Source organism: Phaenicophaeus curvirostris, chromosome 14, assembly GCF_032191515.1.
Source record: "Phaenicophaeus curvirostris isolate KB17595 chromosome 14, BPBGC_Pcur_1.0, whole genome shotgun sequence".
NCBI classification, from domain to species: domain Eukaryota; kingdom Metazoa; phylum Chordata; class Aves; order Cuculiformes; family Cuculidae; genus Phaenicophaeus; species Phaenicophaeus curvirostris.
In genome coordinates, this window is record NC_091405.1 from 7,528,025 (window position 1) to 7,547,337 (window position 19,313).

A 19,313-nucleotide genomic window follows, 5' to 3' on the forward strand; every position below is an offset into this window, starting at 1 on the left:
AGATAAAGCTGAAGTGCCTTCGACGAGTAAAGGGTGGTTTCAGCCATATTTCAAGAGGGTTATTTATCAGTGTCGTAAAATGGTATGCTTGACTTTATTCTTTTAATGTATTTTACTTTTCCCCCAATAGACTACTTTTGAAGGGGGCATTGATTGCTTCGATTAGAAAGACAGATAGCTTGTGGCTGGTGGCATCAGGCAAGTTGTCACAGCATGCACTTTCCTAGGAGTCTTTGGGATGTAGCCTGAGCTGTGTTCTGGAGTCTCAGCTACAAGGATTTTATAGGAAACAAAAGATAAAATGTAAACAGAGCAATGTATAAACAAATACCCAAGAGACTAAAATCTTTTTTCAAACTGAAGTATTTGCAGCCAAAGAGCATTGTACCAATTAGCAGGCTCTTAATTAAATTGCTTGTTTGATTTGCATCCAAATTATAGTTTGGACGTTATATAGGCTTTGATACCTTTTCATTAACTGCTCCTTTTGAGGAAAAAAAACAACCCACCCAACTATTTTTCACTGAGGGTTTCAGAGGCCTGTGGTGTCACAAGGTGGAAAGGTCAATCATTTTTGTATCCATTTAAAGCCCATTATTGGGAGGCCACTACAACCTATCAGGCAACTCTCTTATTTTTCCAGTCAGTGATTCAGGAATCTATAGCTCTGTGCAGATAAATGGGATTTCATGGGCTTCTAAACTTCTTGCTTTATTGAAAAGCAGAATATTAACTGCTCCACTGACCAGCTGTCCATTAAAAACACAGGATATTTTTAGAAAATTGTTTGCCAATCAAATCCTACCAACATCTGTAGAGAGCCTTTTCAGTTTGTTTGTTTTATAAGCAAATGCTACAGCTGCTTTCCCACCTCCTTTGAAATATTCCCATTTACCTTCTCTCCACGTCTCTGTCCGTGTCTCAGGGCATTTTGAGGTATTGTAAGGAGCGCAGCATGTCAGCTGGAATTGTAAAACTGAGCTTTAACAAGTCCATTTGGTCCTAGTCCTTGCTGGTCTATGTGACCCCCTGCTTTATTTGCTGTTCAGTGAAATTAGTGCTTTGCATTTTTTCCTGTTCCCAGGGCTAAATGGGCTCTGTTAGCCCTCGAGATGGCAGGCCAGGCGCTAGGTCATCAGGAAGCTCCACACCTGGCTAATAACCCTCTGGGCTTCGGGACACACAGCCTGGCAAGGGCAGATGCGGAGAGCTCACTCTGGACTTGGAGCAGGCAACTTACTATGTCCCTCGGTGGCCAGTGAGCGCTTTAACTCATTGCTGCTAGCAAAGGGAGAGTGCCAGTACTTCTGCCCTTCACATCCACTGGCACTACTGGGAAAATCCCAACTTCTGGCCCCGTAGATTTCAATGTTAGTGACAAGAATGTCCCCAGACTTAATACAGTTCTTTCAGCCCCACTGTCGTTCCTAGATGAGTGCCTCAGTTGCTATGAATCAGATCAACAAATGCACCCGTTTCTTTAAAATTAACTAGGTTTGCTTCATTCTTCAGTGAAACAGGTCCTTCAAGTCTTCTGTCAGGTTCTGGCAGGCTGAGATTTCAGGAAGACTTGTAAATCCCCTTTCTCTGTGTGATGCCCCTGGATTTGGCTGGATGTCTCCCCTGGCACTGTTGCTTTTAGATCAGACGTGCCAAGTGATCCCATCTTTTCTGTATATTTCAAAGCCATAAAAATCAAAGAGAGAAGATACTTTCCGTGTGCAAAATTCTTACAATTAAATGGTTTCACCTCTCTCTTTTGTTTTGCCATTTCATTTTAATGAATATTTTATAGAGATTATTTTTTCATAAGGCAAAAATACAAGACCTGCTCCAGCTTTTATGTCAGTGTAATGCCAACATTGTCACCTTATTTTACCCCATTAGATGAGATTCCATTGAAGTGGGCTCTCAGTTTAAAATAATTATGGGGTTTGTGGGTATATTGGAACAAGCTGCTGAAGAAAGTGGCATAGGCTAAGATTTCCCCCCTCCCTTGCTTCACCTTCGATGACCTCTCTCCTTTTTGCTGCAGGGCATTGATTTCTGTCCTGGGCAGAATGTCTCTGGAGTGACAACACATACACAGGAGGAGCACAGTAATCTGCCGCTGCTTTTCCACCTGGGGAGGGACCCTGGAGAGAAGTACCCGTTAAGGTGAGCCAGTTAATGAATATGTGAAAACTCTCAGCGTTGCCATGTATGCTTTATATAATTCATTTGCCTTGGTAGCTGTTTCTTGCAATCTGCTTGAAAATAGTCCCAGAAAGCCATTACTGGTGAGAGTAATAAAAAGAAAGGAACAAATCTTTGTTTTCAAATGGTTAGTGGGTGCGCACATGTCCATGGCTTGACTCTTCAGTCCAATCATTCTTGTTCTGTGTCCTGCAACCCCTGACAGAGGAGATAAAGTGTGCACTTTTTAACAGGACGGGGCTAAGTGCAGAGCAGCTATGGAATAAAGCAGTGGTGCTGGTGAGTGTGTGTACAGGAACTGTGATTTTCCGATTCCCCGTGTGTTTTGGAGATAGGGAAGAAATGTCTAGTGATCTTCTCATATTCTGTGGTGGTTTTCCTCTGTGCATTGAAATCTGTGGAAGGCAAACATGGTAACCCTCCAATCTCCTAGACCCTGTTAAAGGAGCTTTTCCAGAGGGTTTTTAGCAAGAGGGCTTTCTGCTCAGTCCTTTTCCCCCCGTTGAATTCTCCCAGCTGTCTGAATCCATTTTCCTTTAAGCCTACTATTGTAATATTTATCTCCGGCACACACTATGCCCTGAGAGATTTCTGTAAGGATTTATGTAGTCATCAGCCAGCACAGCCCACATATAAACGTGCCACGTCCAAAAAAGCTCCCAAGGTGTCCCCATCTCTCTCCTCCCTTCTCCTGCCTGAGTTTTACCCTGCGGCAAAACTAGCTGCAAACCAGGGCATGCGACCTCATACCTCACCAGTGGCTCGGACTCTGAGAGTGTGGAAATAAATAAAGAGAAAACTAGTGCTATGTGACCGCTTGCACAGAAATGGTTTTGTGCAGCAGCTTTAACAGAGAGATGTTTTCTGAGCTGACAAGCCTGCAATTACTCAACTGTTTTAAATAATTGAGTGGATACACTCGCTCCGTTACTTTCAAAGAACAGAGCCTGTGCTGTCCACTAAGTGTTTTCGCTAGAGAGAGAAAAGGAGGAAAAATATTTTCACTTCTCTCTCACTTAACAGACAAGCACCCTAGAGGTGCATTACACAGTGTATAGAGCTCTTCAGAAGCCCAGCACATTAGCTCTCGCTTTCTATTGCGTTTCAGCAATAATGAATAAAGCAAATCTGCAGCTCTTGTATTTAAAATTCACCTCAGTGAAACTGCACTACTGGGTTGGGATTCCAAATAAGACTATACCCTGTTTGGCTCAACAACTGTTTTATTTTAGGAAGATGAGTGAATAGAAGTTACCTCTTTTTTCCAAAAATCAAAGAAATGGGTAGTATTTGGTGAACTGTCATGTGCCTAATGTTTGCATTTTCTCTGAATTTGAGGGAGAGGAGCTCTTCCCTAAGAGGTGTTTGCAGGACACCTGCTTCCCTGTTATTTAGATGTTTGCTACCACCACTGTGGATTAAGCACTGAAATTATTCTAGTGCTACATCTGCAATCATTTCTCATACGGTTCCATTGATTTTTTTGGACATTCACAAGCTGTTGCTTTGCCTGAATTTTATGGCAAGATTATGACATGATTATGGAAAGCTGTGATGTTGTTTAATATGCAGACCCTAATGGAAAACCTATTTTTAGTAAATGAATCTTCCTTTCTGCAGTACTTTCTTTTGCTATTGTCTCCTTTCTGGTCACAGTAGAAAACTCATGGGAAGTGGGTCTCCTATATCGAATGTGGTAATTAAATTATCCTCATTTGTGGAGCTGTTACTGTTGTGTATTTTTATTTAGCTTAATTATCCCCCTTGGCAGGCAGCCTGTTGGGAGTCCTGACACTAATGTTTCTCAGAAGGCAATCCAGCATTCTCCTCCAAGCGTGCATCTGTCTGTCTGTACATGCTGGGTGTGCACATATCTCTTGTGCTTCAGCACAAGGTTTGTGTGTGTGCGCTCACTGCTCTCCATCTTGGCCAGGCTCCTCTGTTCATGAAGTGGCAGCCCTGGAGGAACAGGGTGTATCATAGAGCTCTTTTACCAGCTTGGCTCTTCTAGTGTGCCATTATGTTGCCAAAGCATTTAGAAAAATTTATGTTGCACCCCTGATTTATTGGTACCTTTCCCTCTTTTATTTAATTTACTTTCACCACTTTGCTTTGTTAAATCTTTACTGGATTATATTAATTTTTCTGCTGCTGTGAAAGAGCAGCATGGCGCACCAGTGGTCTGTTTTCTCTGCCTTCTTTTCCTCATTTTTAATTTAATTTATTCCATATTTTAGTGCAGCCTTTTCTTCTCCCTAAAATGATTTTAATAATCTGTAGTAGCTCTCCATGTGCATTAGTTTGGAGTGGAATCACACTCAAAAACACCAGTAAGAGGTTTCATTGCCAGGATCACACACACCTCTGGAGATATTTACCGCTTATATGTTTGGGCTCCCTCTAGGATCCTAGGGTATCTCAGAGCCAGGGCGTCCTGGAAATCAATCAGCTCAGCCAATTGCAGAAACATTCTTGACTTGCAGGGTGCTTCTGTTCAGGTAATGTTCAGGTATGTTCATCTGAAGTGTCTTTAGGTCATCAAATAGTGCACACAAAGAGCTGCGTGACGCTAAGAGACTTTTTCAAGGCTACTATTCATTTCAGAACATGGGAATTAGCCTTTTTAACCTTTTCAGTCTTTGTTGGAGAACTGGCTGTTAAAGAGATCATTGAAGGTTCAAGTCCTTCAAGATCCAGAGACAGTGTGTAAAGCTTTCAGTTGCCTGGGTTTTGTGGTGAAGCAGGACAAGTCCTTCCTCTTCCTGACACAGTTCACTGCATTTCCTGGAGCCTGCCTGGAAACAATATGAGCAAAAGCTGATCTCCCGCAGGAGTGCTTTTCATGCAGTGGAAAAACTGGTCAGGCAATTACAGGCAAGTCCTGTCATCATGTTGAGGACACGTCTGGCAGTTCTGAGCCATATGGCACCCTGCACTTATGTTCCCCTTCATGTAAGGCTGTGTGTGCATCCCTCTGCATGTCTGACTCTAGGTACAGACCCTCCCAATAGGGTTGTGACTGTTTCTTCCAGCTGTTGTCCCTCTGTTTTTGACTGAACCGCTTCCTGCACTACAGCTTCCGTCAAAGGACACAGTTGTGTTTGCCCCTTTCACCTTGAAAGATGATTGCTGATGTTTCTTAGTCTGGAACTTCACCCCAGCAACCCAAGAGCCTCACAGGCTTTGCATTTTGTTTACTGGGATTCATGGCAGTGCAAAATGTGTGTTATGAGTTCTCAAACTGCCTGAGCTTGCTCAGGTGTTGGCTTATTTACATCGTCACATCAATGGGCTGGATGGAGCAAGGTCTGGTTCTGTAAGTAATACTTGAGACTGACTCAGCACTAGCATCACATACATTCAATACAAAGTTCTTATTCCCCTCTCTCCTAAAAAGAGGAGGATGCTGGGATCCTAGTGTTGAGTAAAGCTTGTCACCCCAGGACAAGCTCGACATTTATATGGTGGCAGGATGAGGTAGAGCATGAACGTGCCTGCAGGTACTGATGAGGCAAAGCTGGCATCTGGAGAGGTGCTTGTAATAAGAACACCTGCAATAGCAGGGTACGCATGGGCAATATATTTTAAAGAAGTGTTGCTGGTAAATAATCTTTCTGTTGGTTGCCAAAGATGGTAATGTAACTGCACTTATATAAGTAAGAGTCACCTTGTTTTCTAGTCCTTGTGTAGTGAGAAGTGAACCGTTTCTGTCTTTTGTCTTCTAAGAGATTGACTAGATCTGTGTAGGGTGTAGGACAGAAGATCTCTCTTTTTTTATAGCTCTCCACTTAAAAATATAAATAACATTGTGTGTTATGCACCACACAAAGCAGAAGCATTTCTCTGAGTCTAAGCAGTAGTCTGTTTCCTCCCTAGATGCAATTACTAGAGGGTTTTTGCATCGCATAGAAACACTCAAACAGTGGGGTGCCTTTGTCACCAAATTTATCAGAATGCAGAGCTACAAGATGTGATAGGTCTTTTTGTTTGCTAAATTCTGTTATGGTTGGGGTATTGCGTGTCTGCTGAGTACCACATGGGGAACTTGTTTCTGCATTCAAACCTTATGTGACAAATGCAGTGAAATTATCTGTTGGTAACTTCTTCACAACCAGTTGTCAGTTGTATTGTCCAAGTCACAGACTGCTGTGTGTACGTGGCTTTACTAAATTACCTCATTGCCAGTCAGGAAGAACACGAATAATAATATGTGGCAAAAGCTGGCACAGTTTAAAATGCATTCAACAAAATACTCAATGCAGAGTGAAGTAGAGGGAGTGTTTTGAGTCAAATGCCAAAGTTGCAAAAATAATTTATGACAGAAACCTCTGAAATTCTGTCCGTTTGAGCCAGAGGTGCAAATGCTTATTAACAAGTAAGTACAGCATGCTCACGTGTTGTTGATGCTCCGGGTTAGCAGTGACTTCTGCTTTGAGCAATCGACCTCTGCTCAAAACTGAATGTACTAAATTTTGAACGTCGAAATACCTGCACTTTACTTAGGGCAATAGATTTGACTATTATGGAAAAAATGGAAGTGATAAGGCTTGGTTGATGAACATAATGATTTTAGAACACATTAATTAACAAGAGAGCTCACAAGTGTCTATTTCGAGCAGATGGAAAATCCAGGAAGTCATCAGAAAGGTAATTGCACTGGTTATGGAGCCAGAAAAGAAGAGAAAGAAGCTCCTGAAGGGAAGCTAAAAGGAAAAGGATCTGATAGAAAAGTTGCCAGTCTCCCCTTACTGATCAGGGCAGAAACCGCTCCATGGAGAAAAGAGAGAAGGTGCAAAACAGGGCTCGGGCCGGATGGGGGGGAAGTGTATAACAGAGCCAGAATCTTGCCCCGGGGAGAGTCTGACTCCTCATCTTGAAACAGAAGGAAATGGCACCAGCTGCATTGCAGGGGCGAATTAGCTGCTGCCACAGGAGAGGTGGCATTGAGGAAAACTAAAACTGTGGAGGCTGTGGAGAGCTGTGGATAAAGAGACTCAGCGATGCAAGTGGAAAATATCCAGCGTCAACCACACAGTGCTGTATGCAGAAATGTTGTCAGAAAGGTACAAGGCAGGTGGTGACAGCCGGTACGCAGCCAGTTCTGGAGGGAAGAGGGCTGAAGGCAAATATGTCTGCAGAGGACAGTGCTAGCCTGGCGACTAAGAATGGAGGCAAACTTGTGTCTGAGACATCAATAGCTGCTTTTTGTCCAGTCTGGGATCAGTGCTCTGCGTTGTGGCATGTCATCTGCTCCACCTGTAACTTGTGCTTAATCGTGGCAGACCAGCAGCCTGTAGGTATTTTGATGAGTAACTGTCTAGACTAGAATGATGCTATATGAAAAGAAATATTGAAGTAAAAAGCCACATGAACCAGTTTCAAAAATGCAAAATGGACAGTTTGAAATGGACATTTTCTTCAGAGACAGGTCCAGGCAGTGCTACAGCCTCAGAGAGTAGCATGAAGAACATATTGCTTAAATTATGATTCAGAAATACCAGTGAAGCAACTAACACGCAGATCAGCTGGATAGTCGTTATTTTCTGTTGCCTGTTCATGCAGATACTAAGGCTTTACATAGCCACTCTGTGTTTATCCCCTCTGCCATATGAATGGTGTGGTCACTCACAATGAAATCCAGCAGAAAGGCAGGATACTTGAAACCAGAGACTTACAAGTTCCATGAAAACAGGTGATCAGGTAGAGGATTTGCAGGATCACATCTTACTGCAGGGAAAATTGTGGACACCCTTAGAGGCATCCTCAGTACTCCCCATGGGGCATTTGCCTCTGGGAGCCCTCTGGGTGCTGCTGGACCAGAAAGGTGAATTAGGGTGTGAGCAGCCTGGTGTTCTTCTGTTTGATTCCCTTTTTTGTTTTCCTTTGGCCCTGTGGATCTTCCCAGTAACTGCAAGTTACTGTGTTTCAGCAGCAGAGCCCCAAAACTGTTGTCTGCCTTATGTATTGTGCAGACTTTAAATTGCAAATAAACTTGATGATAGAAGGGAGGAACTGAGGAAGACTGAATAATAGGACAAGATCAAGACTTGGATACTACTGTGCTGAGCAGCCTCAAAGCACTGATAACTGATAAAATCAAATTACCTGAATCTGAGTGTATTTCACAATTAAAAATAATGTTTTTAATTAAAATAATTCCAGTGGAGAAGGAAGCAAAATATACTTCCTTCATTAGCCAAGTTTTATGCTCTTCCTATAGCTCCATGGTAAAACATACTATAAATCTGAAAGCTGCTATTAAGAGCCCGCTGTCAGATTTCTATGAAGCACACTATATAATACCCATTTTCTTACATTACTCTCAATAACAACATAGTCCTGTTGCTCCCAGGACAGACGTTCTGCGCTGTGCCCGTATATGAATCATCAGGAAGAAGCATAAAACATCGAGATCTAGGGTTTTTAAAACGCTGAAAATGCTCCTTAATTAGCTGTTTCCAATCTATTTGAGGGTGCATTTATGAGGGTAGAGAATCACCCTTTCCTCCTCCGTACAGCTCAAGATGCTGAAGGTGAAAGAGTGACAACTGCAAGATTAAACCAGAGCTCTAACACTGCAAGCAGGGTGTGAGACAAACCCTCCTTCTTCTAGACCTGAATTTTAGTGTAGGGCATGGTGGGGTTAATAGCAGAGCAGGTTACACTGGAGCTGTTTGTCGAGGGAGGAGGTGGGAACAGATTGCAAGGGCACAATTACACTAAATGAAGGAAGCACAGGCCACACCTGTGCCTGGGACCCAGTGCTCTCAATCCAGCCCTGATTGGATCTCCAGAGACTTCCTGGAGGTAAAGTGTCAATTAGTGTAATGACCCTGGACTTTGTCCACTCCGTTCGCTCATTCTGAGTGTGGAATAATTTCATGTACGCTGGGGGATCTCTTTTAGCAAACTCCTCACAACACCACCTGCTCACCCTCTCATTCTTCCAGTGTTATTCCCAGCTCTCCTTCTGCAGGATTGTTGAACTAGAATACAAAATGCAGCGTGCCCTGGAGGCAGTGAGCTCTGGATCTTCATGCAGACAATAATTCACAAACACCTGTATAGATAACACAGGTTTTTTTTGAACAGAGGATGTAGCAAACCCTGCCCTGGCAGCCCAGTCCTGCACATGCATTTAGGGAAATGATGGGACTCCATGTAAAAGTAAGAGAGGTTCCTAGCTCTGGTAACAACTCAAACTGATTACCGTGAAGTAATTATCCCCATCTTACACACAGATTAAAGGCAATCTTCTCTTGTAGATTTTTGTCTCAAAATGCATTTCTTGCTTAGGGCTGGAGACAGCTTTAACACACACACGCACACACACACACCCCCCTTCCCGTATGCAGTAAGTAAATATTAATACTTAAGAAATCGTTGCATGGGTATTGGATTGTGGTGCACATTGTGGAGCTAAACAGGTCTGAGTAAAACCCAAGCTCATCAGAGTGAGGTGTGGGGATCTCCATGGAAAACCAACCCCCACCTCCAGCAGGGCTGCTCTGTCTCAGTGGGTGACTCCAGTTTCACGTGAATGCCAGCCGCGGGGCTGATGTCACCCTGTAGGCCTTGTGGTCCCCTGCGATGCATGGAGACTTGATACACGTCTGGATAAGGAAGATAGTTCATGTGTTCAACTGAGGCATCTGAAGACGATCTGTGATGATCTTCCAGTATTGAATGACACCTTACAGCACGGGGTCCGTTGCTGTCATGTACTTCAACACAAGGAAGACAGCTGCAATCGGATATGTTTTAAGCTAGTGTCAACAGGTTTAGCCAGCTTAAGAGCATGTTAAGCCCTACTGAGACAAGGTTTATAGGTTAGTGGTACGACTTGGAGCATAATCTATACATGTTCTTTAACTTTAGCCAGCTTTGTGCTTCTGTGAGAAGTGTGAGTCTTTTATACGTGCCAGGCTTTTGGGGAAGTCATTTGGCCTATGCTAAATGCTGAAATAATCTAAAAGTATAGAAGCTGCAGGGGAGAGCAGTTCAAAACCACCAGGAGCTGAGGTTAGGCCAAGATTTCCTGTCACTGCTGAGCTAGCTGAAAAAGCCTGGAGTGTCCTGAACATGGGAATTAAAGCAAGAAGATGATTTGAATGACTCCAGCCTACTTTGTTAAGACTGCAGCATTCACGTGTCTTAGGTTGCTAATGAGCAACAATGCTGCGGATAAATGCAGTAGTTAAGATTATAGCAAGAAGATTTTTTTTCATTGCAACAGGACTGGCATATTTGGAGCAAAAAGCAGCAGTCCTGACAAGATATTGTTTATCTTTCAACCAGACCACAGCTGTGTTTTCCACTGCTCTGTCCAGATTATTGCTAATTTGGAATCCTATGTATGAAAAGCTGTTTCGATGGATGAAATTAGGCTATCTCTTTAGCACTTAAATATTTGCAAAGATAATGTGGAGTTTAATTAGTTAGCAGCAACATTCATCTTACGGGTCCACTTGCAAAAGATCTTAAATGCTGGAGAGATGACACAAGTATGTGACAGAAATAAACACATTTGATAGTTACAAGAGCAGCAGGAGGAGGCATTAAATGATTTGATATCTAGAGTATCTGTTAGACTCTAACAATTGATTAAAATATGTAATAAGTCATACTAATCCTTAATATGAGAATCTTAATAAAGTGTGATTAGCTCAGGTCTGGAAGAGCTTTCAAATCCTGGCACAATAGGTGCATTAGAAATCTAAAACACTGAAATACACGTGTCTCCCTAAACTGCGTTTCATCTCAGTTTTCATCACTGGAGTGCGTAGGCTTTAAAATATTTTTGGCTCCCCTGTATTGTCCAGTCTCAGCTCAGATGTCCAACATGCTGTGTGCATGCCTGGCTCTCGCCTTTTAGGCAGACTCCCTTGGTGTATTTGTCTTTGAAGCCTTTTCTCTCTGTGTGCAGATTCTCCTGTCCTCTGTGTGTCAATGCAGGTTAGCTTTAAACCTTCTCCACCTCTTAAAAAAAAAAAAAATTGGTTTGATTTTTCAAGCATGCTGCCCAGGCACTTGAAATGTGACCAGAGGGCTTCCAGATAAAATCTCACCAGATAAAATCTTGCCAAACTGAAAGGCTATTGTGCCACCAGGATGCAACACTCGCTGAGCCAAGTGATTGCTGCCTGGAGTGTCCTCACCAGGGTGTGAGTCATAGATGTCTTTGGCAACTCCCAGACTTCTGCCTGGCCCTGTTTTCTGCACTTGCTTTGGGGCAGTGCAGGAGTAAGAAGCTGACTGCTGTGAGAACTAAGGTGGGATGCATGAGGAAAGGAGCAGGCAAATTCGAGAGCTCTGGAAGAAAAGCCTGAATATCAGGGTGGTCCTGGTGATAGCCTCTCCACCAGGATACAGCTAGCTGGGTGTGAGAGCAACAGATTAGTTTGCTCGAGCTTGTCATTTCAAATTCCCTTCCGGTTCTCTATCAGCAAAGCTCAGGCCCATCCCCACAATCAGCTTCTCTCTTGGATGGTTGCCGAGATGTGATATTTATAGGGTTTACTGGAAACTGTTGGCACATTACTGGGCTTCAAAATGTGATTGTTTTTCAAAGAAGGAAATTAGCTGGAGTGTGGGGCTGGTGGCCAGCTTGGACTGTAAGCAAAGGGAGCCTGAGGTCAGAACCAAGCTGCATTGTTTCTTTTATCTTCAGAAGCAACTTGGCTGCTCTCCTTTTTTAAGTGACTCTTAATGCTATGGACAAAATGAGATCATTGGGTAGTAATTCTCCATTTTAGAAATACTTGAGGTATTAGTGAAGTGCACTCTGAACCACTTAAACAAGTACCTACTGGAGTAATCGGGTGGATAAAAATCTGGTAATTTATAACCCTGTATGAGGGCTTGGAGCATGACAGATGGGTCCCAGCTTGGAATAATAAAGCTGTAATGGAAGAATGTAGATGGGGCAGAACCCAGGGGTGGATGTTGCGAAATTAAGGAGATATTCTTGTCTTGGGCAAGTCACTTCTATTCTTCTTCATCTTCCTGTTTGCATAATATTAGTTCATCTTACTTGGTTATTGTGAGGTTTTTCTAGCCCACAGTTGTATTTGAAACTCTTAGCTTGCAAACACTCTTGAAAAACAAAGCATTGACATTACCTTCATTTCTTCTGTGTAATGGACATGTTTCAGAAAAGCACTTGAAAGAGTGGAGGATGAATGTGCAGAGAGCTGGGTGACCCCTTGTGTGACACACTGGAAGGATCATCATGGCAAACTTATTTATGGACTAACGTATCTGGCAAGGTGTTTGTCCTGTGTCTAGGAAGTGTTCCTTGATAATTGTTTAGGGCACAGGCTGAGGACAACCCCAGAAGTGCCTTTCTGTATACACGCAGCTTTTGCCAGCAAGATCTCCCTTGGGAATCAACATGTGCCTGCAGCATATCTGCCTGACTATGAAATGATGAATTTTGGCCCGCTAAGAGTAGCATTTTTCAAAGCCGAAGCCCTGTGCTGAGAGGTGATCTGCCAGGAGCTATGTGCTTCTTCACTGGGGAGGGCAGGCTGTGTCGTTGCTGCCCTAAGCAGCGCATCTCAGACTCACAACCTCCAGGCCCAGCCAGGACGGACTCTGTCAGGCCAGATGCTTCATTCCCCTGCAGACCCGTGGGCAATTAGTGTCAACCGCATGTTTACATGCTCTTCTCCTTCTCTGCAGCCCAGGAAGAGTCTTCTGACCTAGCTTAGTGATGCAGACACTGTAATGATGCTGTGCCCCATTAATAACTTCTGTATGTTTTTCACATTCTAGTTTTGCCAGCGATGAATATCAAAGGGTTATGCAGCAAATATATTTTGTTGTCCAGCAGCACAAAACGAACCTGGTGCCAGGGGAGCCACAGCTTAATGTGTGCGACAAGGCCGTCATGGTGAGTGGTTAAAGCATAAATACATCCAAGAATTCTTAGCTTAAAATATGTATTGTAAAGCCTTTAAAAATGTCAGCTAATGCTGGGAAGGGATGGAAAAGAGATGTATGCTTCCCCATTTGCAGGACTGTTTGGCCATTCCATGAAAGAAAGGGCTGTTTGTTACCTGTGGAACACAGTGGTATAGGAAGGCTTATACAAAGTGAGTGGGATTAGGTCTGGGAAGTCTATGAACCTGCTGTGGCTTCCTTCCTTAGAGATATTGCAGTATCTACACCTCTAGATCCTTCTCCTTTCTGTTCCTTTTCTGCTAATCTCAAAAGTCTTTTGTGTTTTGAGTAGTGGGACCGGGACAGTGGCTGTTTTTATAGTGTTGGGGGGGGTATCTTTGGGCTCGCTTGCTCTCCTCCAATTCAACCCACTTGTGACTTTTTCAAACTCTTTATGGCTTGACACATGACAAAAATTTTCAATTCTATTTAAAGTTGCATGTTGGAAAGTTACGGTTTGGCTTCCCTGTCAAATGCTGCTTGGTTTGTTGAGAACCCAGGAAAGAAACTGGATAGTTTGTAGGAGGTAAAGTTGTCAGATGACAAGAGTGTGTTACACTAAGGGGATGCGCCTGTAAACTGACACAAAATAGTAACAGGCGAGATCTGGTGCTGTAATAATCTTCTGAAACAGTCAGCACCTGCTGCTTCGGGTCTGTCTCCAGACAGATAGAAAAGTACAAAATGTGGAGCTCTGTCTGCTTAATAAAAAGGCAAAGATCTTATTTAGCTTTGTAACGTCTTTTTGTTTTGGATGTTAAAAGGGAAAATTTTGAAGGACCATTGTTTCTGTGTTATTTTCTTTCATTATTCAACTTTTCCTTTAACAAACACTCTTCTTTGCTCCTCTGGGACGTTTTGGGATCAGGCAATCTCCCCAGTGCCTGGCTGCTGCCAGAGACCTTCACTGGAAAGGCATTTCTTCTGTGCTAACTGCAGCTCCAAAAGTGATTCATAAATTGTAGGTAAATTGTGCTGTTCTGTGACTACCCCGGGGCAGCGCATTTAGGTGCTGTGAAAACATCTGATATCCCTGTTTGACAACAGTGTCTTTGGGTTGTATAATGGAAACAGTGCTGGACCGGAGGTCCTGTACTTCATCCTATAACCCAGCCCTCTCCTTGGGACTATTGAGAGTCAGTCTTTTCCCCAAACATGCCTCGTTCTATCTCAGCTGGCTTAGAAGTTCTGCAGACCATGGGCTTGGCCAAGCCCAGTTATGCCTGCAAAGTCTACTAGCAGAGGCAGCTAACGACTGCCTCAGTGCTTGGCCAAGCTCCAATCAGATCATTGAGGCTGTCTGAGGAAAAAACCCGTCTCTGGTGGACCAGGGGTTATTCTAATCCCAGGAGAAATGTTCAAATCCCAGCAGGAAGCTTTTTTACACCAGATTCTCTATTCTGTGTAAACTCCTAGCAGACTAATTACACGGACACAAAGCTAAAATAAACAGTCACCAAATTATTGCCTTTTGAGATGAGAAATGAAGATAACCAGTTCCTTTTGGAGTGATAGCATCGCTGGGGCTGACTGGGCCCTAAATCTATCTTTGGAGGATGTGTGGAGATAAATATCAGCTTCTACTACTACTATGCCTAACACTACCTTCTAAATTCTGTCACCTATTTATTTGATATCAGTATTTAATATCCTTTCTGTGGCAGAGGAGAAGGATTGTCTTTACTTATCCATAAGCAAAGCAGATGGATCGTTTTGTAGCTACTGCAGTCTTGGGATTGATGTAAGCGCAGCAGCGTCAGCCCTCCTGAGCAGGGGAACTGTTTGTTGGCCCATCTGTGGTGTATCCCACCAGCAGTGCAGATGAAGCTCCTGCAGAGCCGGTTCTGCTGTGTTTCCCTCCTGTGGAAGTGTAGGAGAAATTACTCCATGCAGTGGAGCCGTGCTGGCTTGACTGCGTGTTTGACTTGCAGCACACATGGTGTCCTCAGGGCTCTCAGCATTTCAAGCACAGATCCAGGAAAGCCACCTTGCAGATACAATTTGTTTGGGTTTTTTTAAAAAAGAACAAACATTTTGTTTGTTTCTTTGGATCTCTGTTACCTCTACGGAGTGGTCAAGCATCTGAAATGTCCAGCAGTGGTTGCGCATTTTAAAATTGAGAAACAGATTTAGAAAACAGCATTCATTGTTCTGAAACCATCTGGAGCTCTTAGTGGAGTGAGGTGCCTTCCGCCAAAGCTTCCCTCTGTGATCTGCTCCTTCTGCAGTCATAGCTGGTGTCTCACTGCCATCTGTTGTCGACTGTATGGAATAGAAGCCTGCTCTGGTATTTTTTCTGGGGTTAAGCTTTCCTTTTAGTCTATAGGAGTTTAATTTCAAGAAAACATAAATGGGTAGTTATAAATGGGTAGTAATAAAAAGGCTAGTAATAAAAGGCAATTGGTCCGAGCTGAGCTGACCTTCAATAGGTGACAGGAGGAATCTCCCATGGATGGACAGACCTTGAGAGAGGAAGGAAAAAGAATATGAACATAAAAGATTTCTGAAGGCAGAATGGGAATTGTAACCTGCCATTCATGTTACTGCTCTACCAAATTTTAAGTGACAAAACCCCATGATATTGAAAAAGTTTTTATTCAGACTCCTTCCTTCATTAATCCCTTTGGAAGCTGGTTTACAGTGGGTTTCCTTGCTGACATTGTTTCTCTGTTGCACGCATACTGGAGAAAGGAAGTTCAAGAAACATGGAAACAAGGGAGGCGAATGGTTTTGGTCTACATGCATTGAAGTAGTTGTCTCATAAATGCCTCCTACTCCATCTGTTCATGAATTCATCCATCAAAATGCTCATTTAAAATACAGGCATTCTTATCTCTCTCACACCCTTGGCCTTCTGTTGCTTTTTTCTTATTTCCTCAAGAAAGTGCATGGATATCTTAGTACTAAGAATAAGAACTCTTTTCTGGATCCCAGGAAAGTGGGAGTTTTCCCCAAAACTTCATGGTCTCGTTGCTCCATGCTGCTATAAGAAAGAGAGGAAGGTCACCAGAGTCCCACCAGACTGTATTTGTACAGGAGAGAGCACTGTATCCCAGAAGAGGGACTCATCTACTGCAGAAGAATTTGTAGTCTTTCGTAAAGCTCTTTTTGAATAATGTTTGGAATCAGGAAGTTGATGAGCCCAGAAGCATCAGCTGCAAGAGGGGTTTCATTTTTCAAGCAGGACGTAAGACCGTCTTTGTGAAAATCAAAAGATGTGGGTTAGGGTACAGGGCTTAGCAAATACTTGGTGTGAATTGTTTTTCTGTATGGTTTTTGTTTGTTTTTAACAGAATTGGTCTCCCCCAGGCTGTGAGAAGCTAGGGAAGTGCCTGACGCCACCTGAGTCTGAGCCTAAGAAGTGCTTTTGGCCTCATTGATCTTCCCTGCAGTCCTCAAAAGCTACACAGAAAAGCTATAACCAGCCGGACATACAGTTTACAGTGCATGTCTTCTCATGTTGGCACTCCTGTACACACAGGAAGGGTGTGATGTATGTATGATATCATCATTTGCTCTTCCAAAAGGGCCAGTGTTTATATTGCTAGTGCTCCGGGTTTAGCCTATACTCTTGTACTGTTTCAGCTGTTTCCGTAAATGGTAACTTTTCAGTGCAGACTGTTTCAACTATGAAAGCTCTCTGGACAACTAGAACTCTGCTGTCACCCTCGAAATGCCATGGATGCACCTTTTATCTTCCTCCTTCCACCCAACCTACTCTCAAGTCATTGCTCGTTAGGATGCCCCAACAGCAGTCATGGGGAAAGTTCAGGAAACTTGCAGCCGCCAGAAAGCCCTGCCCAAACTGCCTTTGTTTTATTTGCCTGTAACTTGTTGTTTTAACATTTGGCTTCCATTGTGAACTCTTTGGACACCAACTTGTTTTCCCTTTCTTCCTAAACTTTTGAGTACTGGGTGCAGCTGTATGGCCCAGACCTCTGCTGTGCATTGCTGGGTGCAAACAAGTGCTCCCTTCTGTTCTCAACAAAGGGACTGGCTCCATGGAGGAGAGCAGCCTTGTCTTCCTTCGATCTGTAGCTGCAAACATTCCTTAGTTAATAGTATAAAGTAATTTGAAAATTGTGCTCATGTAAGTATTGTCTCATTGATGATGTGCAGGATATTCTCAGGATGCTGGGCATTAGTTGTTCATTTATAGGGTTTTCTTCATTTCCAAAAATCTGGGTCCAAATATGGTTTAAGTCACGCTTCTGGTCTCATGATCTGGGCCCAGCCAACTGCAGGCTCATAAATGCCCGTTTACATCAGATGTTAACTCTTGACCCTGTTTCCAGTGTGTGCTCTCTGAGGAATTCTCCTTGTGCAAACTTTCCATAGCCTGGGTGTAGCGCTTCTTTAAAAAGAGTTCATGGTAGATGCCGATCCTTTGCACAATTTCACATTGCAAATTTCCCATCTGCTTTTGAGCCTGTTTCACGCCCTTTACAATTGCTAACAAATGTGTCTCGAACAGAGCCGAGGAAGGTTACTGTGGGGCTTCAGAGGGGTAGATAGAAGCAACCCCGAAATGCTGATTGTACCACCAACAGCTCCACTTCTACCCCTCCAGTGTTTCATTCACTCCATAGGCGCTCTCTGCATGGCATTGTGCTGCTTTGGGAAAGTCAAACTACTCTATTCCTGTAAATAGCCCTATTTCCTTCCCAAGTAAAGCTTGGGGCTTGCTTCAGATGAGTTGAGAGCTGTGCTTCTGTGGTAACTGCTGTGCTGCTGCCTGCTACAGGCTCCTCGGCTGCTTGTTCTTACCCTCCCTGTAATCCCAAATGCTCTCATTCTCTCCTTTCCCACGGTTTATGCTACCTGTAATCCCCTCCACAGTAATTCCTACTGTATATCTCATGAAGCTGGGTAATCCTATAAGATTGCAATAAGAACAGCACTTGAGTCAGCTCTTACTGTTCCACCTACCAGAAATTACAGCCAGCGTTTCATCAGCTGGCAGAGCCTCTGAATCTCTCTGCTTGCACATCTGTAAATGGCATTTGTTTATAGTCCTAATGTCTTAGCTGCCCTATGATGGTCCTAATTGTCCTTCCAGGATATCAAAGCATTTTCAGTTTATCCGTAACAATTCTCCTTGTTTTGACATAGTGTGGATAGCTCAAGTCTTAAAAAATTCTAATCAGCCTGTTCTTCAGTGATGTTATGTGAGGAGGACTGGCAGGAGGCTCTGCAGCAGTTGTGTGCATCTGTCAGCACAGGAGGCTGGACAAACCCCATAATTTCCAATTTTCTGGGTCTGGTCCACCTCTGCTTTAGTGCTTCTGTCCCCTAGAATTGTTCAGAGCCCTGCAATCCACGATGAGGCCCTGGCCCAGGTTGCCCAGGGAAGCTGTGGCTGCCCCATCCCTGGAGGTGTTCAAGGCCAGGTTGGATGGACCTTGGGCAGCCTAGTCTGGTGGGAGGTGCCCCTGCCTGTGACAGGGGGGTTGAAATTAAATGATCTTTAAGGTCCCTTCCAACTCAAACTGTTCTATGATTCTATGTTTATCAGCAGATAAAGATACCACCAGAGGAGGGAGTCTGTCACTGCAACTCCCTGAAAGTCCTCGTCAGCCCTCAAATAGCGAACGTGTCTGCTGCAAACTGAAACAGCGCTTTGTCTTTCTACATGCTGTTTTTAAAAGGTCACATCACAGGATCGCTGCTCATCGTCTGAGCGCTAGCCTGGACACGTTCGGTTTGTAGCATTTGCAGTACACGCATCGTGAGCTTACTGGATGCCTGCTACCCCGTGTCGCCTGCCTGCCTGGCTGCCACTTTGATCTTTACTCTTTCTCAGCTTGCAGTTTTGATGATACTGCTTTTCCCCGATCTGTGCAACTTGCTTAGACAAGCCATCCTGTTCTTAGCACACATGGTGTTTGTCAGGTTACCCAGCGCACCCAGTCCTCATTCCTCATTGGAGTAATCTCTCAGAGCATAGATACTGGAAGTAAACTTTGCACTAGAGAGCTGGCTGCTATAAGTGAGTTGACTTGATGTCTGTTTATTATCTACTTCGTGTCCATTTATTAGTTTTACAGCTGGATAGCCAGGAAGAATTTTAAATCAATGAATTTCCCAAAGATGTACAGATTTTAAAGTTGTGAGATGAAGAATTAATGAAGAAAAATAAACTAAATTATCAGAAATACATTATACCATTTGTC

At 43.5% G+C, this 19,313-nt stretch overlaps 1 protein-coding gene across 2 annotated transcripts in view; it reads left to right on the top strand.

Annotated features, from left to right (window-relative positions):
• Positions 1–19,313, top strand: part of GALNS (galactosamine (N-acetyl)-6-sulfatase) — a 55,609-nt gene that overhangs the window by 29,491 nt on the left and 6,805 nt on the right. The window contains exons 12-14 of one of the 2 annotated variants that reach the window (XR_011338478.1): positions 2,036–2,157; positions 12,973–13,090; positions 16,434–19,129. Coding sequence is in view for 1 of the 2 variants with exons in the window: in XM_069868746.1 (XP_069724847.1) it covers positions 2,036–2,157; positions 12,973–13,090; positions 16,434–16,520 (327 nt within the window). In the remaining variant the exon portion in view is untranslated. Of the gene's footprint in view, positions 1–2,035; positions 2,158–12,972; positions 13,091–16,433; positions 19,180–19,313 lie in introns of those variants that run through there. The other variant, XM_069868746.1, reaches the window with a different exon arrangement.